Source organism: Terrapene carolina, unplaced genomic scaffold, assembly GCF_002925995.2.
Source record: "Terrapene carolina triunguis isolate 2854851 unplaced genomic scaffold, T_m_triunguis-2.0 Scaffold238, whole genome shotgun sequence".
Classification (NCBI taxonomy): domain Eukaryota; kingdom Metazoa; phylum Chordata; order Testudines; family Emydidae; genus Terrapene; species Terrapene triunguis.
In genome coordinates this window covers 5291207-5309267 of record NW_020664589.1, presented here as the reverse complement: position 1 = coordinate 5309267, position 18061 = coordinate 5291207, and the positions used below count along the sequence as shown (strand labels likewise).

The 18061-nt window shown below is 45.7% G+C and overlaps 1 protein-coding gene across 1 annotated transcript in view; it reads left to right on the top strand.

Annotated features, from left to right (window-relative positions):
- The first annotated feature begins 12697 nt into the window (after positions 1–12697).
- MEGF9 (multiple EGF like domains 9) overlaps positions 12698–18061 on the top strand; it is an 82178-nt gene continuing 76814 nt past the window's right edge. The window contains exon 1 of the mRNA XM_024192916.3: positions 12698–12715. Coding sequence (XP_024048684.2) covers positions 12698–12715 — 18 coding nt within the window. The remainder of the gene's footprint in view (positions 12716–18061) is intronic.

Genomic DNA, 18061 nt, shown 5'->3' with positions numbered 1-18061 from the left:
CAGGGGTATTTCTTGCTGCTTTTTGCAGCAACTCCCGACCTTGTAGTACAGAGATGAAAAAATAAGGGACGTCCCTTGTAATAAGGGACTGTTGGCAACCCTAAGTGTAACTCACGCCCACTTAGTGTGGTGCTTGTAATTGGGCCTACACATTTACTGTGTGAACTCAACTGTAAAGAGTGAGTGGAAGTTCATAAGATGTCACAGTAACCTAAAACGACAAATGTTCAGGCAAAAAAGACTGAATTCATCCAAACAGAAAGTCCTACTGATATAACTCAAGGGCTATGTTAAAATCATGCCTGGTAAATAAGAACAGTATGATACCAAAAATCAATGGACCAAAATTGGTATGTTGGAAATGAGGTCTAATTGGTGGACCAAATAATGAGGAGATGGGCTATTCCACCCATCATTCCTTTTTGGGGTCCTTCAAGAAAGAGTCTGGGGAGAAAACTTGGCTACTGGAGTGAGTTTCACATCATGGCTGCCACTCCCACTGTCTCCTGGGACCCCAGGCCTTCATCATCCCACTCTTGAAAGATGTTCTGCCCTGACTGGGCCAGAGAGAGGGAGCCAGATGACATCACCATCTCTATCAGTTTTGGCTAAATCCCAACACTGCCTCAGATGTGAGACTGTCTTTTCTGTACCACTGAGCCTCCCTCCCCCGCATGAGTCCTTTTCCTCCCCTACTTCTTCTCTTTCCTAATTCTCTCCCCTTTTTCCTTCTGTCTAACATGAGTCTGGCTCAGCTGGTGAAGACTGCATATTTCGCAACATTGCTGTGAGACTGTGAAGAGAAAGAGGCAGCTGAAAGCAATGCCTGAACCAGTCCAATGCTGGTACAAGTTTGCCATGTCTCAGAGTGGCTGACCCGATCATGTGGTGGGCTTGTGTTTTTTCCCCGCAGCTGTGAGGTTGCAAATGAAAGTCAACACCAGAGACAAAAGCTGTATTTTGTATATTTTCTATTCTTTTCTTTCCCCCTTTGTGTGTTTGTCTTGTTTTGTCTTTTTCGGAAACAGGATTGGACTGTAACATCAACAGCAATAACTGCTCCATCTCAACTGAATTCTTCTCTTTTCTTCAAAAAGGACAGTCGTTATCATCTTTGATACCATCTAAAATTCCATCAAACAAGGGGGATTTTTCTTCTAAAAGCTCTCTCCAGCTAAAGGGAAAGGGAACAAGGGATGTTGTTGTTAAAGGGAAAGCCTTACGGAATACTTTACATCTCAAACGCTTTAACTGTTTTTCCTTCTTTTGTGTATCTTTAATAAAAGGTTTAAAAGATCTTTAACTGTCTGTTTGCCATGGTACTAAGCAGGGTGAGGTCTCTGTATACCAAACCCCAAACCTTGTTTAAAATTGTTTAATGCTGGACAGTGACTGGGTTATATTAACATGTTTGGCCCATATATTCTAGCTAAATGAATATATCATACTCTGTCCCCCTCTAGTGGTGGCTGGACCACATACCGAGGTTGATGAGCCTGCTACAGCCTTGGCTAGCAGAAACAGGTCTGTCAGCTCAGGCAGTGGCAAAGGTTCATGCTTTAAAAAGCCCAAAGTTCGATCCCAGCTGTTGACAACTCACCCAGTTCCATAAGCAAAGGAGTGGAGCCAGGATGAGTTCTAGGAGATGTTTGGTTCTGTCACTGATACTCACTATGGCCTTGGTTAAGTCACTTAGGCCCAATGCTGCCCTGACCGGCAGTGTGAGGGGGGACAGGAATGCTGGGCAATCTGTCCTTTGCTCCAAGAATCCTGCTGACCAAGGCAGGCTCCCATGTGCTGGGTGCATCCATGAATGCATTGCCAGGCACTGATGCTCTAGAAAGAAGCAGCCCCTGGCAATAGGGTGCCAACCCTCCAGGATTGTCCTGGAGTCTCCACGGATTAAAGATTAGTCTTTAATTAAAGATTATGTCGTGTGATGAAACCATCCAACCAAAATTGGCAACCCTACCTGGCAACCATGTGCCACGCAGTCCTCAGGACGTGCACTCTCTGGCTGAACATGCTCTCTTGGGACTGCAGTGCGTGGACTGGCAGGGCACTGGGTCTCCGATCCTCATGATCTCCCAAGCACTACAGAGACAGTGACCTCCGTGCTATGTACAGGGGGGAGGATCCCTCTGGCAGTCAACCTCTGTGCTTCACTTTCTTTCCCCAGCTGTAAAGTGGCAATGCTCTAAATCATAATAATGACAACAAATCTTTTATAACTGTTTCCCAGTGAACAATCGGCTGAATAGGAATGGATTTGTGTGCCAGCGGCAGTGCCCCACGCTGAATGCCCTGCTTTCCCATCACTCCAACCCCCAACTCCCTTAGGCACGGAGTCCTCAAACTCTTCTTAGTATAGCCTCTGCACAACCAGACATGGTCTAGGCCCCCTCAGGCCGGGGTGACTGCTGAGACCCTGATGCTACCCAGCCTATGTGAATTTTCATGGTGCAACACTGACATTCAGTGGCCAAACACTGTAATCTCAGATAACTGTCTCCTTGCACAATGTCCTGCTCTTTGTCTACCTGAAAAACTTCTCCGGGAGAGACAGAGACTCAACAGGCCCTTGAGTCTGTCCTAGGGAGCGCAGCTGTTTGTTTTCTAACAGATAAGGGGTGTGCCTGGTAACAGCTTGTCGCAGAGGAATTACCTGCTCATCTCCTCAGGGACAAAGAGCTCGTTCTCTTCTCCTTGTCCCGTACCGTGTAAGAAGGGCCAGGCTGCTTGCAGGGATGGGAACATCAGCTCCAAGATAAAGGGCAGGGGCCTCATTCCCTACCCTGTTACACCAGCTTGATGCAAATGAGTGTAACTCAGCTAAAGTCAACCCAGTGGTCTAGTGAACTGCCAAACACCAGTCTGGGGTAGCCCAACATTTATGTGGGTGGTCCATGTGCTTCTTGGTGGGAATATGAACTGAGCTATCACACGTCGGACTGATTCTGTTATTTATTTTTTTGTATTGTGTATTTATTTTTGCTGTTCATTATTTGCGTTATTGTATCACGTACGAGCCATAGTTGTGCACCCGGACCCCACTGTGCTAGGTGCTGTACAAAAGCAGAACAAAAAGAACGTCCCTGCCCCAAAGTACTTCTAATCTAGCTTGGGCTTTTCAGTTTTTGTTGCTCTTTCTTTTTCCCTAGTTTTTTTATTGTTATTTTTCCTTTCTGTCCTCTGCTGAGTCCCTTAGTGTCTCCCTTTTTCCAGGCTCTATCCCAACATTGTCTGCATCCAAAGAAAAAAACATTAGTGCACGTGGATACCACAGTGACGAGCGCACTGTAAGGATCTAGTAGAAAAGGATAAAATTAGTGCGACCCAAACTGTAAGGCCTGATCCTGCAAAGCTTTACTCACACAAGCATGGCCAATTTCAGCAAATCTGGAGCCAAGGGTCCTTGGTCACAAAGGCCCAAAACTCAGTGTCTTTTCACTTCTACCTTCTCACTTCAAACTGTTCTGCTATGCCAGCTGGGGAGCATGGAGTTATATCCAGAGAGGGGAAAGGTTGCAGGGGTTGCGTGCAGAGCTGGTCCATGTATGTGTAACCCTTCTCCCAGGTGGAGCCAGCAGCAACCAGGGTTCGGTTCAATATCTAGGGATTGCTTTCCATCGATACAATACAGAATCGTCTCGAGCCCCCAACCAGTAACCTGGGAAAATTACACACCACCCCTGGGTGCCTCTGAGAGGCAATACTTTCCCTCTCGCAAGCACAGAGTCTGAGTGTAGAAAGGTTTCAGAGTAGCAGCCGTGTTAGTCTGTATCCACAAAAAGAACAGGAGTACTTGTGGCACCTTAGGCCTGGTCTACACTACGACTTTAATTCGGATTTAGCTGCGTGAATCCGAATTAATCCTTAACCCGTCCACACAACGGAGCCAGTTAATTCGAATTAAAGGGCACTTAAAATCGATTTCTGTACTCCACCTCGACGAGCGGAGTAGCGCCAAAATCGATTTTGTTAATTCGAATTAGGGTTAGTGTGGCCGCACACCACCGAATTAATGTGATTAAATTAATGGGGTAGTGTGGCCGCACACCACCGAATTAATGTGGTTAAAAACCGAATTAATGTGCTTAGTGTGGCCGCGCACAATCGAATTTATACAACCTGTTTCCCAAATTCGAATTATCTAAATTCGGATTAATCCCGTAGTGTAGACATACCCTAAGAGACTAACAAATTTATTAGAGCATAAGCTTTTGTGGGCTACAGCCCACTTCTTCGGATGCATATAGAATGGAACATATATTGAGGAGATATATATACACACATACAGAGAGCATGAACAGGTAGGAGTTGTCTTACCAACTCTGAGAGGCCAATTAAGTAAGAGAAAAAAACTTTTGAAGTGATAATCAAGATAGCCCAGTACAGGCAGTTTGATAAGAAGTGTGAGAATACTTACAAGGGGAGATAGATTCAATGTTTGTAATGGCTCAGCCATTCCCAGTCCTTATTCAATCCTAAGTTGATTGTATCTAGTTTGCATATCAATTCCAGCTCAGCAGTCTCTCGTTGGAGTCTGTTTTTGAAGTTTTTCTGTTGTAAAATAGCCACCCGCAGGTCTGTCATTGAATGACCAGACAGGTTAAAGTGTTCTCCCAGTGGTTTTTGAGTATTATGATTCCTGATGTCAGATTTGTGTCCATTAATTCTTTTGCATAGAGACTGTCCGGTTTGGCCAATGTACATGGCAGAGGGGCATTGCTGGCACAAGATGGCATATATCACATTGGTAGATGTGCAGGTGAACGAGCCCCTGATGGTATGGCTGATGTGATTAGGTCCTATGATGATGTCACTTGAATAGATATGTGGACAGAGTTGGCATCGGGCTTTGTTACAAAGATAGGTTCCTGGGTCAGTGTTTTTGTTCAGTGATGTGTGGTTGCTGGTGAGTATTTGCTTTAGGTTGGGGGGTTGTCTGTAAGCAAGGACAGGTCTGTCTCCGAAGATCTGTGAGAGTGAGGGATCATCTTTCAGGATTGGTTGTCGATCTTTGATGATGCGCTGGAGAGGTTTTAGTTGGGGGCTGAAGGTGACAGCTAGTGGTGTTCTGTTATTTTCTTTGTTGGCCCTGTCTTGTAGGAGGTGACTTCTGGGTACTCGTCTGGCTCTGTCAATCTGTTTTTTCACTTCAGCAGGTGGGTATTGTAGTTTTAAGAATGCTTGATAGAGATCTTTTAGGTGCTTGTCTCTGTCTGAGGGATTGGAGCAAATGCGGTTATAAATTTGTTAGTCTCTAAGGTGCCACAAGTACTCCTGTTCTTTTTGAGTGTAGGAAAGAAACTTTTAATGTAAAATGGTCAGTCACTACTAAAATGTTCCCAATATTCCTCCTGTCCACTTGTAAAGACAAGACAGGGTCATTCAGTCCCTGCTTACGTATGTTTTCTTCTGACAGTTTGTTATTTCCCCCAGCAGTCACCAGTATACTGCAGCTAATCAACACACAGTAGCAGAGGAGCATTCCAAACATTTTCCTGAGACAAGGTGGGTGAGGTAATATCTTTTATTGGCTGAACTTCTGTTGGTGTGAGAGAGACAAGCTTTCGAGCCTCACAGAGCTCTCCTTGACCTGAAGAAGAGCTATGTGTTAGCTCAAAAGCTTGTCTCTCTCACCAACAGAAGTTAGCCCAATAAAAGATATTACTTCACCCACCTTGTCTCTCCAATATCCTGGGCCCAACATGGCTACAACACTTCATAAAACATTCTCCTGCCATTTCCACCTGTCCCTGGTGGCCTGGGGTCCTGTGATGTGGGGCTTACCTGCAGCTCTGGCTTTTGGTGCATTGTGTGAACCAGCCCTGCACATGAGTAATTCTTACTACATGGGAAGTTAATGGGATTTCTTGAGGGCTCCTAGAAGAAGGACTATTCACATAAGGGTTTACACACGATTGTGGCTTGTATCTCTCCACACCATGCCCCTTCTGTTAAGGGACGGTGAGACACATAGGGCCAAATCCCACCAAAAGCAACAGGCCAGTGTTTTCTGACCTGGAGGATGCCAGACCGTCCGGAGTGGGGTGGAGGGTGAGTGGAGCAAATAGGAGATAAAATAGGGACATAGATTTTCTAAAGCGCTCAGCCCACCAGCCCCCATAGTGACACTTGTGGCCAGATCCTTGAGAAGGGCTCAGCAATCCACCATGCTGAGCCCCGTTATGTGCTGGGCCCTTTTGAAATCTGGAACAGAAAGTGGCAGGACCCTGGAGCCATCCCGGCTGCTAATATACTCCCACTGCTCCGGGGAAAATAGGAGGTGGCTCCTTGCCTGCATTCCCTCTCTACTCCAGGGCAGCCCCTAGTGCAGCTGGCTGCAGAAGCAGCTCAGGCCTAGAGGGCTAAAGGCTCAGGCAGCAACCAGATGGCTCTAGTGTGTCTCTGTTCCTGCAGACCTCCAATCAACTGCAGGCACATTGGCTGCCTGGCCGCAAGGAGCCAGCAATGGAGGGGTGCCTGCTGTCTTCAAGCAATAAAAGCAGCACGAAGGTTTCTGGAAGGGAAAGTCGAAGGGGTTAAGAGAGGGAGAGAGAAGAGGGGGGAAAAACAAGAGAGAGCAAAAAAAGAAAAAAGATACAAAGCAAAAGATGAGAAAAATAAATATCAAAGGAAGAAAGACCAGACCAGTGAGGAGGGGAAATGGGAGAGAGTCTGAGTGGCAACTGCATCAGAACATGACTTCAAGAGCAGATAGGAATAAGGAGAGTGCACCAAGTGCCAATCCTGCACATGGCACTGAACCCCTCTACGTGACAGCAGAATTTCATGCATGAGCCCCTGAACCAGGGACCAGATTGTGCTGCATAGATCTGAGTGCAGAGGGCGTGGGCTGTATCTAGATCTGACCCCAGATGCACAGAAGTGGGGGGGTTCATCCACCTCTATGATTCCATCCTATAGAGTTAGCCTGGGGACCAGAATGCTGGGGAGGGGCAGGCCAGGGGCGGAGACTGTAGGGAAGTTAATGGAGCCTGATGCTTATTAGACTCTCCTGCTGATTACTCTGTGTGCTGGGACAAAAGACCTTGACAGCACTGCACTGCTCCAGTTAAGCTACCTCTGGACATCCCAGAGCTGGTATTAAGTCTTCACAGGGACTGCGTCCATGAGTAAGGGTTGTTGGGTTAGGCCCATAATCACGGGCTCCAGCTCAAGCCTTCCAGCTTTTGGTCTGGGCACCAGTTTAAAAACCAGTTTAGTTAAACCAGGGCAAATTCTATGTGTGGACAAGGTTAAACCCAGCTGAGCCGCAGAAAGCAGGGGAGAGTTAAAACTTTTCTTTGCAGGGCTTTTTCTCCCTGCTCTCAGTTCTCACCAGGTCCTTTGTCCTGGATGGAACAAAGGACTCAATCCCCTTCCACGCTAGATCTAACTGTCACTCTCTTGGCCCTGTTCCCACTCTACTCAGCTGAGAACACGTCCCGCTTTCAAGCTGTTTAAATTCATCCGACTGCCTGTTTCCTTTGCTTCTGACAACTAAAGACCACTAGATCACCAGAGCTACCATTTAGTTCTAGAACAAAACAACACATGGTGATCCCCTGGCGGTTGCATGCAGGGCTGAAACTCAGTCCAACACAACTGACACAGGTGCAAAAATAACAACATGTCAACAGGCTACACCAGGTCACTAACTAAAGGACCCTTTGGAAGAGCTGAAACAGCCCCAACATGCACATAAATGTTAGATATGGGCCAGAACCACAAAGCTGCACCCCTGTGAATTTCAGGATCTGTGTGTTTTGGATTTCCATCAGACCCTTCTGGGTTTGATTCTGGATCAGATTCCAAACCAGTAAGGGGTTATTTTCTGATTCCAGTTTAGATGCAACCAAACTCTTTCAAGAAAAGCAACGTTTGGAGACTGAAATGGTATTAGAACAAGTCACACGATGCCGATACCCCTCAGTCTAAACCCAAATCCTATTCGTCATTTGGCTTCAAACCAGCCTGAGCCAAATCTGGAATGAGCTAGTAGTTTTTACCTTGGCCTATCTCTACCCAGAGCCATAGCAGCTAAATGTTGAAAAACTCAATTGAATCCATCCCCACTTCCACCATCACTCCTTAGACACTGCATGATTGGGCCTGCTCTACAGTATATTCTCCAGTGCTTTAGCCAGGCTAGTTTTAAATGTCCCAAGCATTGTGGCTCCCACCATTGGAAAGGCTATTCCATAGTTTAATAGCTCTTGCCAATGACCTTTTTTTTCAATATTTGATCTTAATGTACACTTGCTTACGTTCTTCCGATATCTCCTAGCTACAGATCCTTATACCACCCTAAATATTCCTCTGGTTAGCTAGTGCATACAAGCGTGTCTGTTTTTTTTCTGCTTGTAAAGATAGTTTAATTTTAATTTAGATGCAATATAAAGTCTTCACACAAAACAATTCCGGGCTGCAAATACCCATTGTTATTCCTGTTCAGAATCAACCCAACCACTTACATTAGTTCTTCACAAAATCCCAACCACTTTTAGTTCTTCACAAAATCTTGTCCATTGCCATGTTGGAGGAATGCTAAGAGAAGCTGTACTTTGACAAAATAATCTCCTTTCATGACTAGAAACCCTATTTCCGCCATCTTCCATATCTACAGATAATATGCATATTGCACAAATGCGAAAAAATAAAGAAGAAAATGTTAATGTACATATTAGGTAGAGCATCAAAGCAATGAACAGCAGCAAGGAGAGAGAAGGCAGAAGCGGGATCATGACATGTAGCTATCTGCCACTGAGTCGGGATTGGACACTGCTAACAAATGGGAGTTTTACTGTTGACTTCCTTGGAAGCAGGATGGATCCCTGGAGATAGGCTCAAGCCATAACACCAACATTTAGGGGTGTTAGAAATTTGAACTTGGAAGGGGATCCAAATTTTGCAGCTAGCGCTTTATCTTTATGATGGATTGAACCAAAATCCTGGTCTGAACTTCTGGATGTTCTGTATCTGCCTCTGTATCTGCAAATCTCCTTCTACCTCTGATTTAGCAATTATTTCACATCAGACAGTGTAACAAAGTAGTGGGGTGCAAACAGCACAATTAATCTCCCTCTCTCTCACACGCACAGAGCGGGAACTGGGATTAGAACCATGCTGCTTTTGGTTCAAGAACTACTGACATCTTCTATGTGAGCTAAAGGGGAGCTCTTGTAGCTACTATTAGTACAGTGGTAGTAGGTTTCTTATTCTCTCTGTGAGATCCATTACAATAAAAATGCCTAGAAAAGGCCAATTACAAAAACTACATTTATAGATTTGTAAGGGATTTGGTGGGAAAGTGATGCTTCATGGGAGTTCTGTGATCTCCAGTATCCCATAGATTTCAGTTCAAGGAGCTTGCCTCCATGTTTTTGTTTCAAATAACCAGGAGGCTTTGCTGTTTTGTTTCTTCTTGGTATGTGTAATAAGGGAGGCCTTTTCCCAATGGGTTTTGAAGTGTTATTTTAGAGGGGATCCTGCTCCATCTCTAAGAGGGTACAGCACAGCTTCTTTAAACTGACACTTTTTGTGCCCCTTCATTCACAGGTATAAATCGGATATAAAAGGGGGAGCACGGCAGAAGGAAGCCTTACTGGTCTGATGGCCCTTTAAGAAATACAGCCAGAATTCTAGAAGCTGATGGTTCTCTGTCAGTTGGGGAGACAGAAAGGAACAAAATGAGGTTAGTGGGGCTGCTCAGTTCTCTGCTGGAGCCAAGAACAATTAGAGAGGGTAAATCTGGGTGCTTGCCTCTGGCTGTGTGCGAGTGACTGTGTGTGACAAAAGGAGAATCTGTGTGTAAAAACGAGAGAATCTTTGTGTGAAAGAGGGGGGATCTTTGTGTGTGCTTTTGTGTGAGAGAGAGCTGTGATGCAAAGACCTTTATTCATCATATAAAAAAGCATTGTACAAATATGACCTGTTATCCATTACAATATACCCGCAGTTAGGAATAAATAAAGATAAGCCCATCTCACGCAAACATTACACCTGGATCACTAAGATGTCACCATCGTCAAGTTCACACAGGACATTATTAACACCAGGTATGCAGATTACAAATCACTTATGAAAGACATCGTCAATCTGCAGCTGGGCTGTGATCAACGCCCGGAATAGTGCCAGCGCATCAAACCCCTGTGTCCCTTCCACTCTGTCCTTGTGAGGTTTCAAAATGGCCGGTTTGGCCTGACAAAAGACAGGTCTTGTGCGCTTGCTGTATCTTCTATTAGAATAAACAGGAGCCTGGAGAAAATCAGTTCCAAGCTGTTGAAAGGCCACTGCAAAAAAATCCAAGACAGGAATCAAACAGGCAATGGAGTTAAAAATGAAACACCACATCTGAAGCCGTAGAAAAGGGGCCCTGCGCAGACACCTCGGGGGAGTTGCGGTTCACAAAGTGATTGGTCACTACAATGCTGTGCAAGACCCCCCCAGACAAGTTACCAGAGTGCTGAGGGACAAAAAGCTTGTACTGCATCCTCCAGGGCAGTGGTTCTCAACCTATTTACCACAGTGGGCTGCATATGCACCTCTCTATGTGTTATTTGGGCCACATCCACACCATGCATACACTACTGTATGGCCCTGAGGCTGTCACATGGGCCACAGCTATGTGCTGATTGGTCACAAGCGGCCTGACGGTTGAAAACAACTGGTCCCGTGGAACACAGTCACCCAGGGTCAAATGCATCCACCAGGAGCCGTCACGGAGACCTGTACGGCTCCACCCTCAGCCACAACCAGCAGCTCAGGTGCCTCCAAAGTTACCCTTTACAGAAAGGAAGCCACAGAGAGATGGTAGAGCAGGAAAGCGTGGAAAATAATATTATAACAAAGGCAAGGTCAACAAGGAATACTATGCTGTTCACCACAGCCACTCTGAGCTCCATGGGGACAGTGAGACTAGCTCAGCTAAAAAGTATCTCTGTTAGCAGGACAGCTGGCTGGAAAATTGTCGATGGAACAGTTGATGGAAAGTGCCGTTTAACTGAAATCTGTTTTGCAGGAATGTGTCAGTTTCAATCAAAGTTAGGGCAGGAAAAAGTTTACATCAATCTTTCCAGTTTTGTTTTGATAATGCTGAAATATTTTATTTTGATAAGGTAAAAATGTTTAGTTTTGACTTGATTGTTTCTCTTCCTGTTGGTTTTACTTTAAATTTATATTATGTAATATTATATTTGTTTTGGCATCAGTGAAACCTAGCAATTCAACATTATCGAAAGGAAACCTTTTAATAGTTGCGAATCAGACATTTTCGGAGTTTTCCTTTTGTGGGAAATTTCAAAAGTTTGGCTTTTAATTTCTATTCAGAACAAAAACAAATTTCAAATCGTCAATATTTCCTGCAGGTCAGAAACTGGAATTTCTGTTCAGCTCTAGTTAGTAGTATAGGGTCTATGACCCACAGTTAACCAGTTCTGATCCTATCCAGTAGAGAGCTGTGATAAACATATTTAGGAGGCATTTTATGACAGTATTTTACATTTATAATAGCTCTTTTATGCCAAAAGTAGTTTACAAACTATGGCCCTGATCCTGCAAGCTTGTATGCACGTGCTTAACTTTACACATGTATAAATTTAACATGCTTAAAGTTAAGCACCTGATTAAGAGTTTGCAGGATCAGGGCCTACATGCAGCGCATATAATACGACTGGAATGCATCTACCTCTTTGTTAGAGAGCAGTTCCAGGTGCAAAGTCAGCAAAGAAGGAGAAATTCTGGCTAATATGCTACTCTTGTGGAAAGGGTCAAGAGATCTTTTAAATTAATATGGACACTTAGCAGCGAAGGTTTCATCTATTTCTCCCAAAGCAAACTGCACAGCGTTCAATTCTTCGACCTCGGAAAGATGAATTTGCACTAGTGAAAACAACTGCACGTGGTAACGGGGACCGCTAAGCCATCCCCCTACAACTCCAGCAGCAAAGGCTGCAGAAAAAGTGCTCCCGGGAGAATCTTGCTGGACAGCAAACTGATAATTGTGTTTATTTGTAAATTACAAGGGGTTTGCAGCTCTCCCTGGGTTCCTCCTGTTTTTGTTTATATTCATATTCTGAGAGTAACTGACTGCTGCTTTGGTCTCTATATTTAGGTCTGGCTAGCTGGCCAGCCTCAGCACTTGTGCTGCTGTCTGAGGAACTGCAAGAAGGATGTTGGGCTTTTGCTAATTAACTGGTTAAGTTTATTTTGCAAATGGGAAATAGGGAGTGGCAAGGCCATACAGGCTACTGCAGATCTGAGGCTGCCAAGCATCTCTGCAGTCACAGAAAAGAGAGATTCCTTCCCCAGCTACCTCCATGGTGATCCCCAAAACACAGGGCTCAGGTTGTGCACAGCTCCATTTATCTCAAGGCTTTGCAGTGATCTGAAGGAAAAGCATCTAAATTAATGGCTGCTCTATGGTGAGGCAGGATTTTTCATGGCTTCTGTGATGTGGGAAGCCATGAGTCAAGTGACTTGTAAAGCAACATCACTGCTGTTCTGGAGTAATTGTTTCATTTCCGCAAGAAATATGCTGCATGGTATTCCCTGTGTGTCTGGGGTAAGGGGATATGGTAATCGCTAAAGGAGAATGAATAGATTGGAGCACAAAGCCTCAGCTCAGCTCCCTGCAGTGTTACCAGAGGTGTGCTTCATGGGCTCTGCTTTTGTAAGCCTGAGCCTACAAATGAGTAACTCTACTCAGGTGAGTCGCTCCTTTGAGCATCCGTGTGAGTAAACTCAAATGAGAAACAGAAATGTTTGCAAGATCAGGCCTTAGTGAAACTGGGAGGGATCCATTTTGTGTACAGTTTTCCTCCTCCTCGGTGGTTTGCAACAGGAGAGAATCCTTTGCATTAGACTGAGGGCTTGTTTACCTTGGGGTTTTTCAATGTAGCCACACCAAAGTAGCGCCGCTGGTGTAAACGCCTAGTGCAGATATGCTCCACTGATGTAAAAAGTGACTTGCAATCATGAGACTTGTTGCCCTCATTTCAAACCCGCTAGACTGCACTGGTGCAAATATTTTTGACCCTGTTGCAGTGTAGACACTAGCAGTTTACACTGGTGTTTAGCTACATGATCACTGAAACTATAGTGTAGACTAGGGTGGCTAGGTGCCCGGTTTTCGACCGGACTTTCCGGTCGAAAAGGGAACCTGACAGTGTCCAGTCAGATCTACTGACTGGACACCCGAAGTCCAGTTACTACAAGTGGGGGAGGTGGGGAGGCACTGGGTTATCACCCGCTCCAGCCCCTACTCAGCCGGGGCCACCACCTACCTTCGTTGGGTGACTGCAGCTCCCCACCCCGGCTCCGCAGGCAAGTCCCTCCTGACCTGGGTAGGGAGATAGGGTGGGAAAAACCAGCGAGTGATGGGAGGGCAGAAGAGGAGTGGATAGGAGTGAGGCCTTGGGGAAGAGGCAGGGCAGGGGTGGAGGCTCAGGGGAAGAGGTGGGGCAGGGTTAGGAGTGTTCGGTTTTTAAATATTACCAAGTTGGCAACCCTAATGTAGACAAGCCCCAAGAGTACCATGAAACCCTCTGAGCTGGAATTGTAGTTCACTGGGTTCCACTTTTTTCGAGCATAGGTAGGGCCTTAGCTGAGATAAGGGATGTAGTTTCAGAGTGAACCTATAGAATAGAGTGAACTCCTCAGGGGTTCAGGAGCCAAATTAGCAACCAACATTACTTAAAAGAGCCACTGTAGTGTGAGTTCATTGTTTCATTTATTATAGTACTATATATTCATATTTAAACAGTATGACAGGAAAATATTTAGTATATAGATAGATATTCTCACAGCAAAATGATTGACCAAGCATTAGTATTTTATCAACTACAGTCGGTTAATAATATAGTAAAAGCATCCTGATTGGTTAATAACTTAGATTGGTTACTAATTAAATAACTCCGTGTTTTAATATCATGTGTTGCAAAGAGCCGCAGGAGACACGTTAAAGAGCCGCTTGCGAGCCTCAGTCTGAGTATCACCGCTATAGAAGGTATTTTATTTAAGGGACACCCATGACAAGTTAAAAACATATCTATTTATCTGTCTGTCTGTTTTTATAATATGCTACTAGCACTACCTCGGATCGTTAAAACATTTCAACACTAATGCTGTTTACTTTTTGCATTTCATTAATCTCCAAGAGCAAAAACAGGGTCAAGCCTTTTGCTTATGTTTCAGATCGACCCCTAGTTAGTTTCCCATTCTGATTCATATGCACTAGCACAAAGCTGTGATGATTAGGTTGCAAATGCTGCAGGGGAACATTTACATTTGAACAAAAAATCTTTTGTAAATTACAGTATATTTTAAAAATTATTATTGTTAACAATATTCATCAAAAAGTGGGGCCTAAACAACTTAATTTCCTTTTAAACCCAGAGACTGTTAGCACAGCGACTAGAGTTCTAAAGGTAACAATAGAGGGCATCTCAGTGTGGCCAGGGAGGATTTCTGAACAACTCTGGTTACTCCCACAGGTACAGTCTCTCCAATTAAGGAGGAAGGGATCATTACAACAGCAGCAGCTGCCAGAATGTTGCTCTTCATATTCATGCAGTAGGAGAGGCTGTCTGTACTGATAAAACATGGAAGGGAGATAACAATAATGCTTTGCATTTGTACAGTAACTTTCTCCAGAGGATGATTTTGAAGAGCTTTAAATGAATGTGTGTTTATGGAGTGTGCTTTTTAAGGAGCAGAACCACACACTGACACCTACATTCACAAGACTGGCTGTGAGCCTTGCTCTTTAGTCACATTTGTAGATGTCTGCATTACAGTCCTTTCTGGGATCTGCCTACCGAAGAGGGCGCTGTAATGTCAAACACCGCTTAATACTCACAGACTTAATGAGAGTTGTGCTGCAAAATGCTGCTTGGTGCTTTGAAAACTAACTCCACAGAGAGAATTCATTTTTCTTGCTTTGCAATTAACATTGATTTTAAAAAATGTTTTTGTATCATGTATTTTGTTGGGTGTCAAAATTAACTTTTGTACTTGTCACCGAAGTGTGAGAGGTGGGTTTGGGTGGTTTGGGGCTTGGGAATGGGTTAGAGCTAGAGCTGGTAGAAATTTTTCCAATGGAATGGTTTTCCATCAGAAAGTGCTGATTTGATGGATTCCAAACGTTCTGTGGGAACATGCCAAAACTTTCAGTGAAGACCAGCTTGTTTACCTGGAGGCAATTGGCCAGCATAACCATTCTAGAATAACTATTCTGGAATCGCTATTCTGATATCATTTAGTTATTCTGGAATATCTCCCATGTAGACACTCTGTTCCAGAATACAAGTGATTTTATTCTGGAATAATTACTCTGCTTTGTAAGTGTCCACACAGAGAACTATTCCAGAATAGCTATTACGTAAAAAAATAGCTAGAGATCAATCCATATGGTGCTTGATCTGCAGGAAGGCTCCGTCCCTTTCGGATTTGCTTTGATGATGATGATGATGAGATTCTGGAATAGCTATGCTAGTCAATTTCCTCCTTGTGTAGACAAGTGTTGAGTTAGAAAGGGAGTTATTATCTAGGCTTTGTTCTGAGTAAGGGAGGGGAAGGAATGTCTAATGCTGCAGAGGCACCTGTCGAAATCTGCTGCCTTCAATAAAACTAACAGCACAATACAAATTTCCTTTCAGATTGATAGTCATTTTTGATGGGGATACACAGCTAACAGCCACCTTCATTTCCTCCTCTTGCTCTGGTCTCTGCACTTTCTTCCATGCAGTCCTGTATGCCTGTAACTCCCTCCCAAGCTCCCCACCCACTCCTCTCCTCTTTCATTGCCTGATCCAAATCCCATTGAAGTCAATACCAGGAGTCTTATTGACTTCAGTGGGCTTTGGATCAGGCCCTCAAATCCTTACTCAAAACTCACTTTGTCCAGGCGTCCTATTAATCCCACAAAGCCACAGTGAGCACATTCGGGAGGAGAGTGTGTACAGACACCCAAATGTGAAACCACAGGATATATGCCTAACACCCCTATGGCACAGTAGGAGGGTTCAAATCCAGACGGATGAGGGGCTGTGTCACTGCTTGCCCTGCATCTCTTACAATGCTTTCCTGCTAGAGAGAGAGCACAGACAACCAAATGTGGAACCACAGCATATATGTCGTAACATCCCTACTCACCCTGTCATTTTTTTCACATCCAGTTCCCCAATCTCTCTTTTCTGTCTGTTGTCTCTTTAAGATGCTCAGGGTGGGGATGTTGTTGTCTCCTTACTTATTTGTAAAGTGCCTAGTGCACCTTGGTGCTATCTAAATAATCATGAGGACACAGGACTGACAGTCAGGATCATCAATAGGAAAGGGTGACAAGGATGCATTTTCCAGCACCGCTCATTTCTTTCACGAAAGCTTATGCTCTAATAAATTTGTTAGTCTCTAAGGTGCCACAAGTACTCCTGTTCTTTTTCCTGAACTATTAGTGTTTATAAACAATACCTAAACACATTGCAAACATCTGCATTGCTTCTAGCCCTGGAGGGTCCCCAGTGGTAGATGATGTCCTGTCCTACCTGGGGTTAGCAGAGCTTTTCCCTGGTAGGCTGCAGAAAGTGTGGGTTGCTCCTGCATTCCCCCTTAAAGGTTACTCCTGCAGTATTTATGGGCATGCCTCTCCCACTGTAATCAGCAGGTGTCTGGCATGTAAACACACAGCAGCGCACAGTCACTTGGGCACACGTGCCTTTGTGTTTATCACAGGGATGTTTTTCTTCATTAGTGACAAAACAGAACAAGGCTGCCTGTAGCTCTTAGGAGCAGGGCCGTGACTCCCTTTTATGTTTGCGAAGCAGTGACCTCACTCTGGGTGCTCAATAAATACTTAATAACCGTGTCATTGGTTTTTTTTTTCCCCCCACTGTGGTGTCAATAGCTCTCCATAATAGTGCAATCTCCCCAAGGTCACTTCCGAGTATCTCTTTCCAATACCCTCAATCACAATCTGTGGCCAGCGTTTTGCCAACCTTGATGCTCATTTCAAGGCATTGTCAGCCTCAATGGCTCGTTTCTAAGTGGCTATTATCGTTTGTATTACACTGTAAATAGTCCTTTTGGTAGTCTCTAAGGTGCCACAAGTACTCCTGTTATTTTTGTAAATAGTCCCACACCCTGAAGAGCTTGCCGTTTTAATAAGCAGCGCAAAGAAAGAGCAGGAGAAAGGGAGCATTTCACAGAGGGAGAACTGAGGCACAAAGATTAAGAGATTTGTGCGTGACAGCAACTCTGTGTCAGAGCCAAGAACTGCCCCCCAATCCCCTGAAGAGCAATCGACGGCTGCAACCCCAAGCGCCTTCTTCCGCTCATGAGCTAGCCTTCTTCGCTACGTCAGAGCCTGTTGTGTAACCTCGCCGCTGGAGCGGAACAGCTGCCACGCTCCACCCCAGAGGTGGCTGCATTTCAGCTGTCAGCGAGATGAGTTCGGCTGAAGGAGCGGGAGCCGGTTAGTAAAGCACAGACAAGCGCTTGGCCCAGGACACGCCGCGAGGGCTTTTCGTCTCTCCGTGCAAGCCAGGCACCTGCCCCCCGGTTGTCCCAAGACACCAGCGGAAAATGTATTTAAAAAAGCATGAAGGGGAAAACCCTGCATCAGCGCCACGGTGGGCCCCACCCCGGCCCCGCAGGGGGACGCGGGCGCAGAGGGGGCTCCTTTGTTAGCAGCAGCCCGCGGGGCCGGGCACGCCTCGCTGCCGCCCGTGTCACTCCGGTAACACACAATGCCGCACGGCCCCGCCCACCCGCTCGCCCTCAGCCCCCAGCTCGCCGGCCATTGGCTGGGCGGCGCCCGGAGGGGCGCCCCGCCCGCCGTCACGTGGCCGGGGCCGGCTCGCGATTGGCTGCGGCGGCCTGGCCGGGCCCCGGCGGCGCGAGGCGCAAGGGGCGGAGGCAGGAAGGGCTCGCGGCCGGCTGTCACTGCGAGCGGCTGAGGGATGGTGTCGCGGCCGGCGGCCGGGCAGCGCTCATCGCACGGCGGCGGCGCGGCGGGCTGGCGGGCGGAGCGGATGGGGGAGCGCTGCGCGGCGCCATG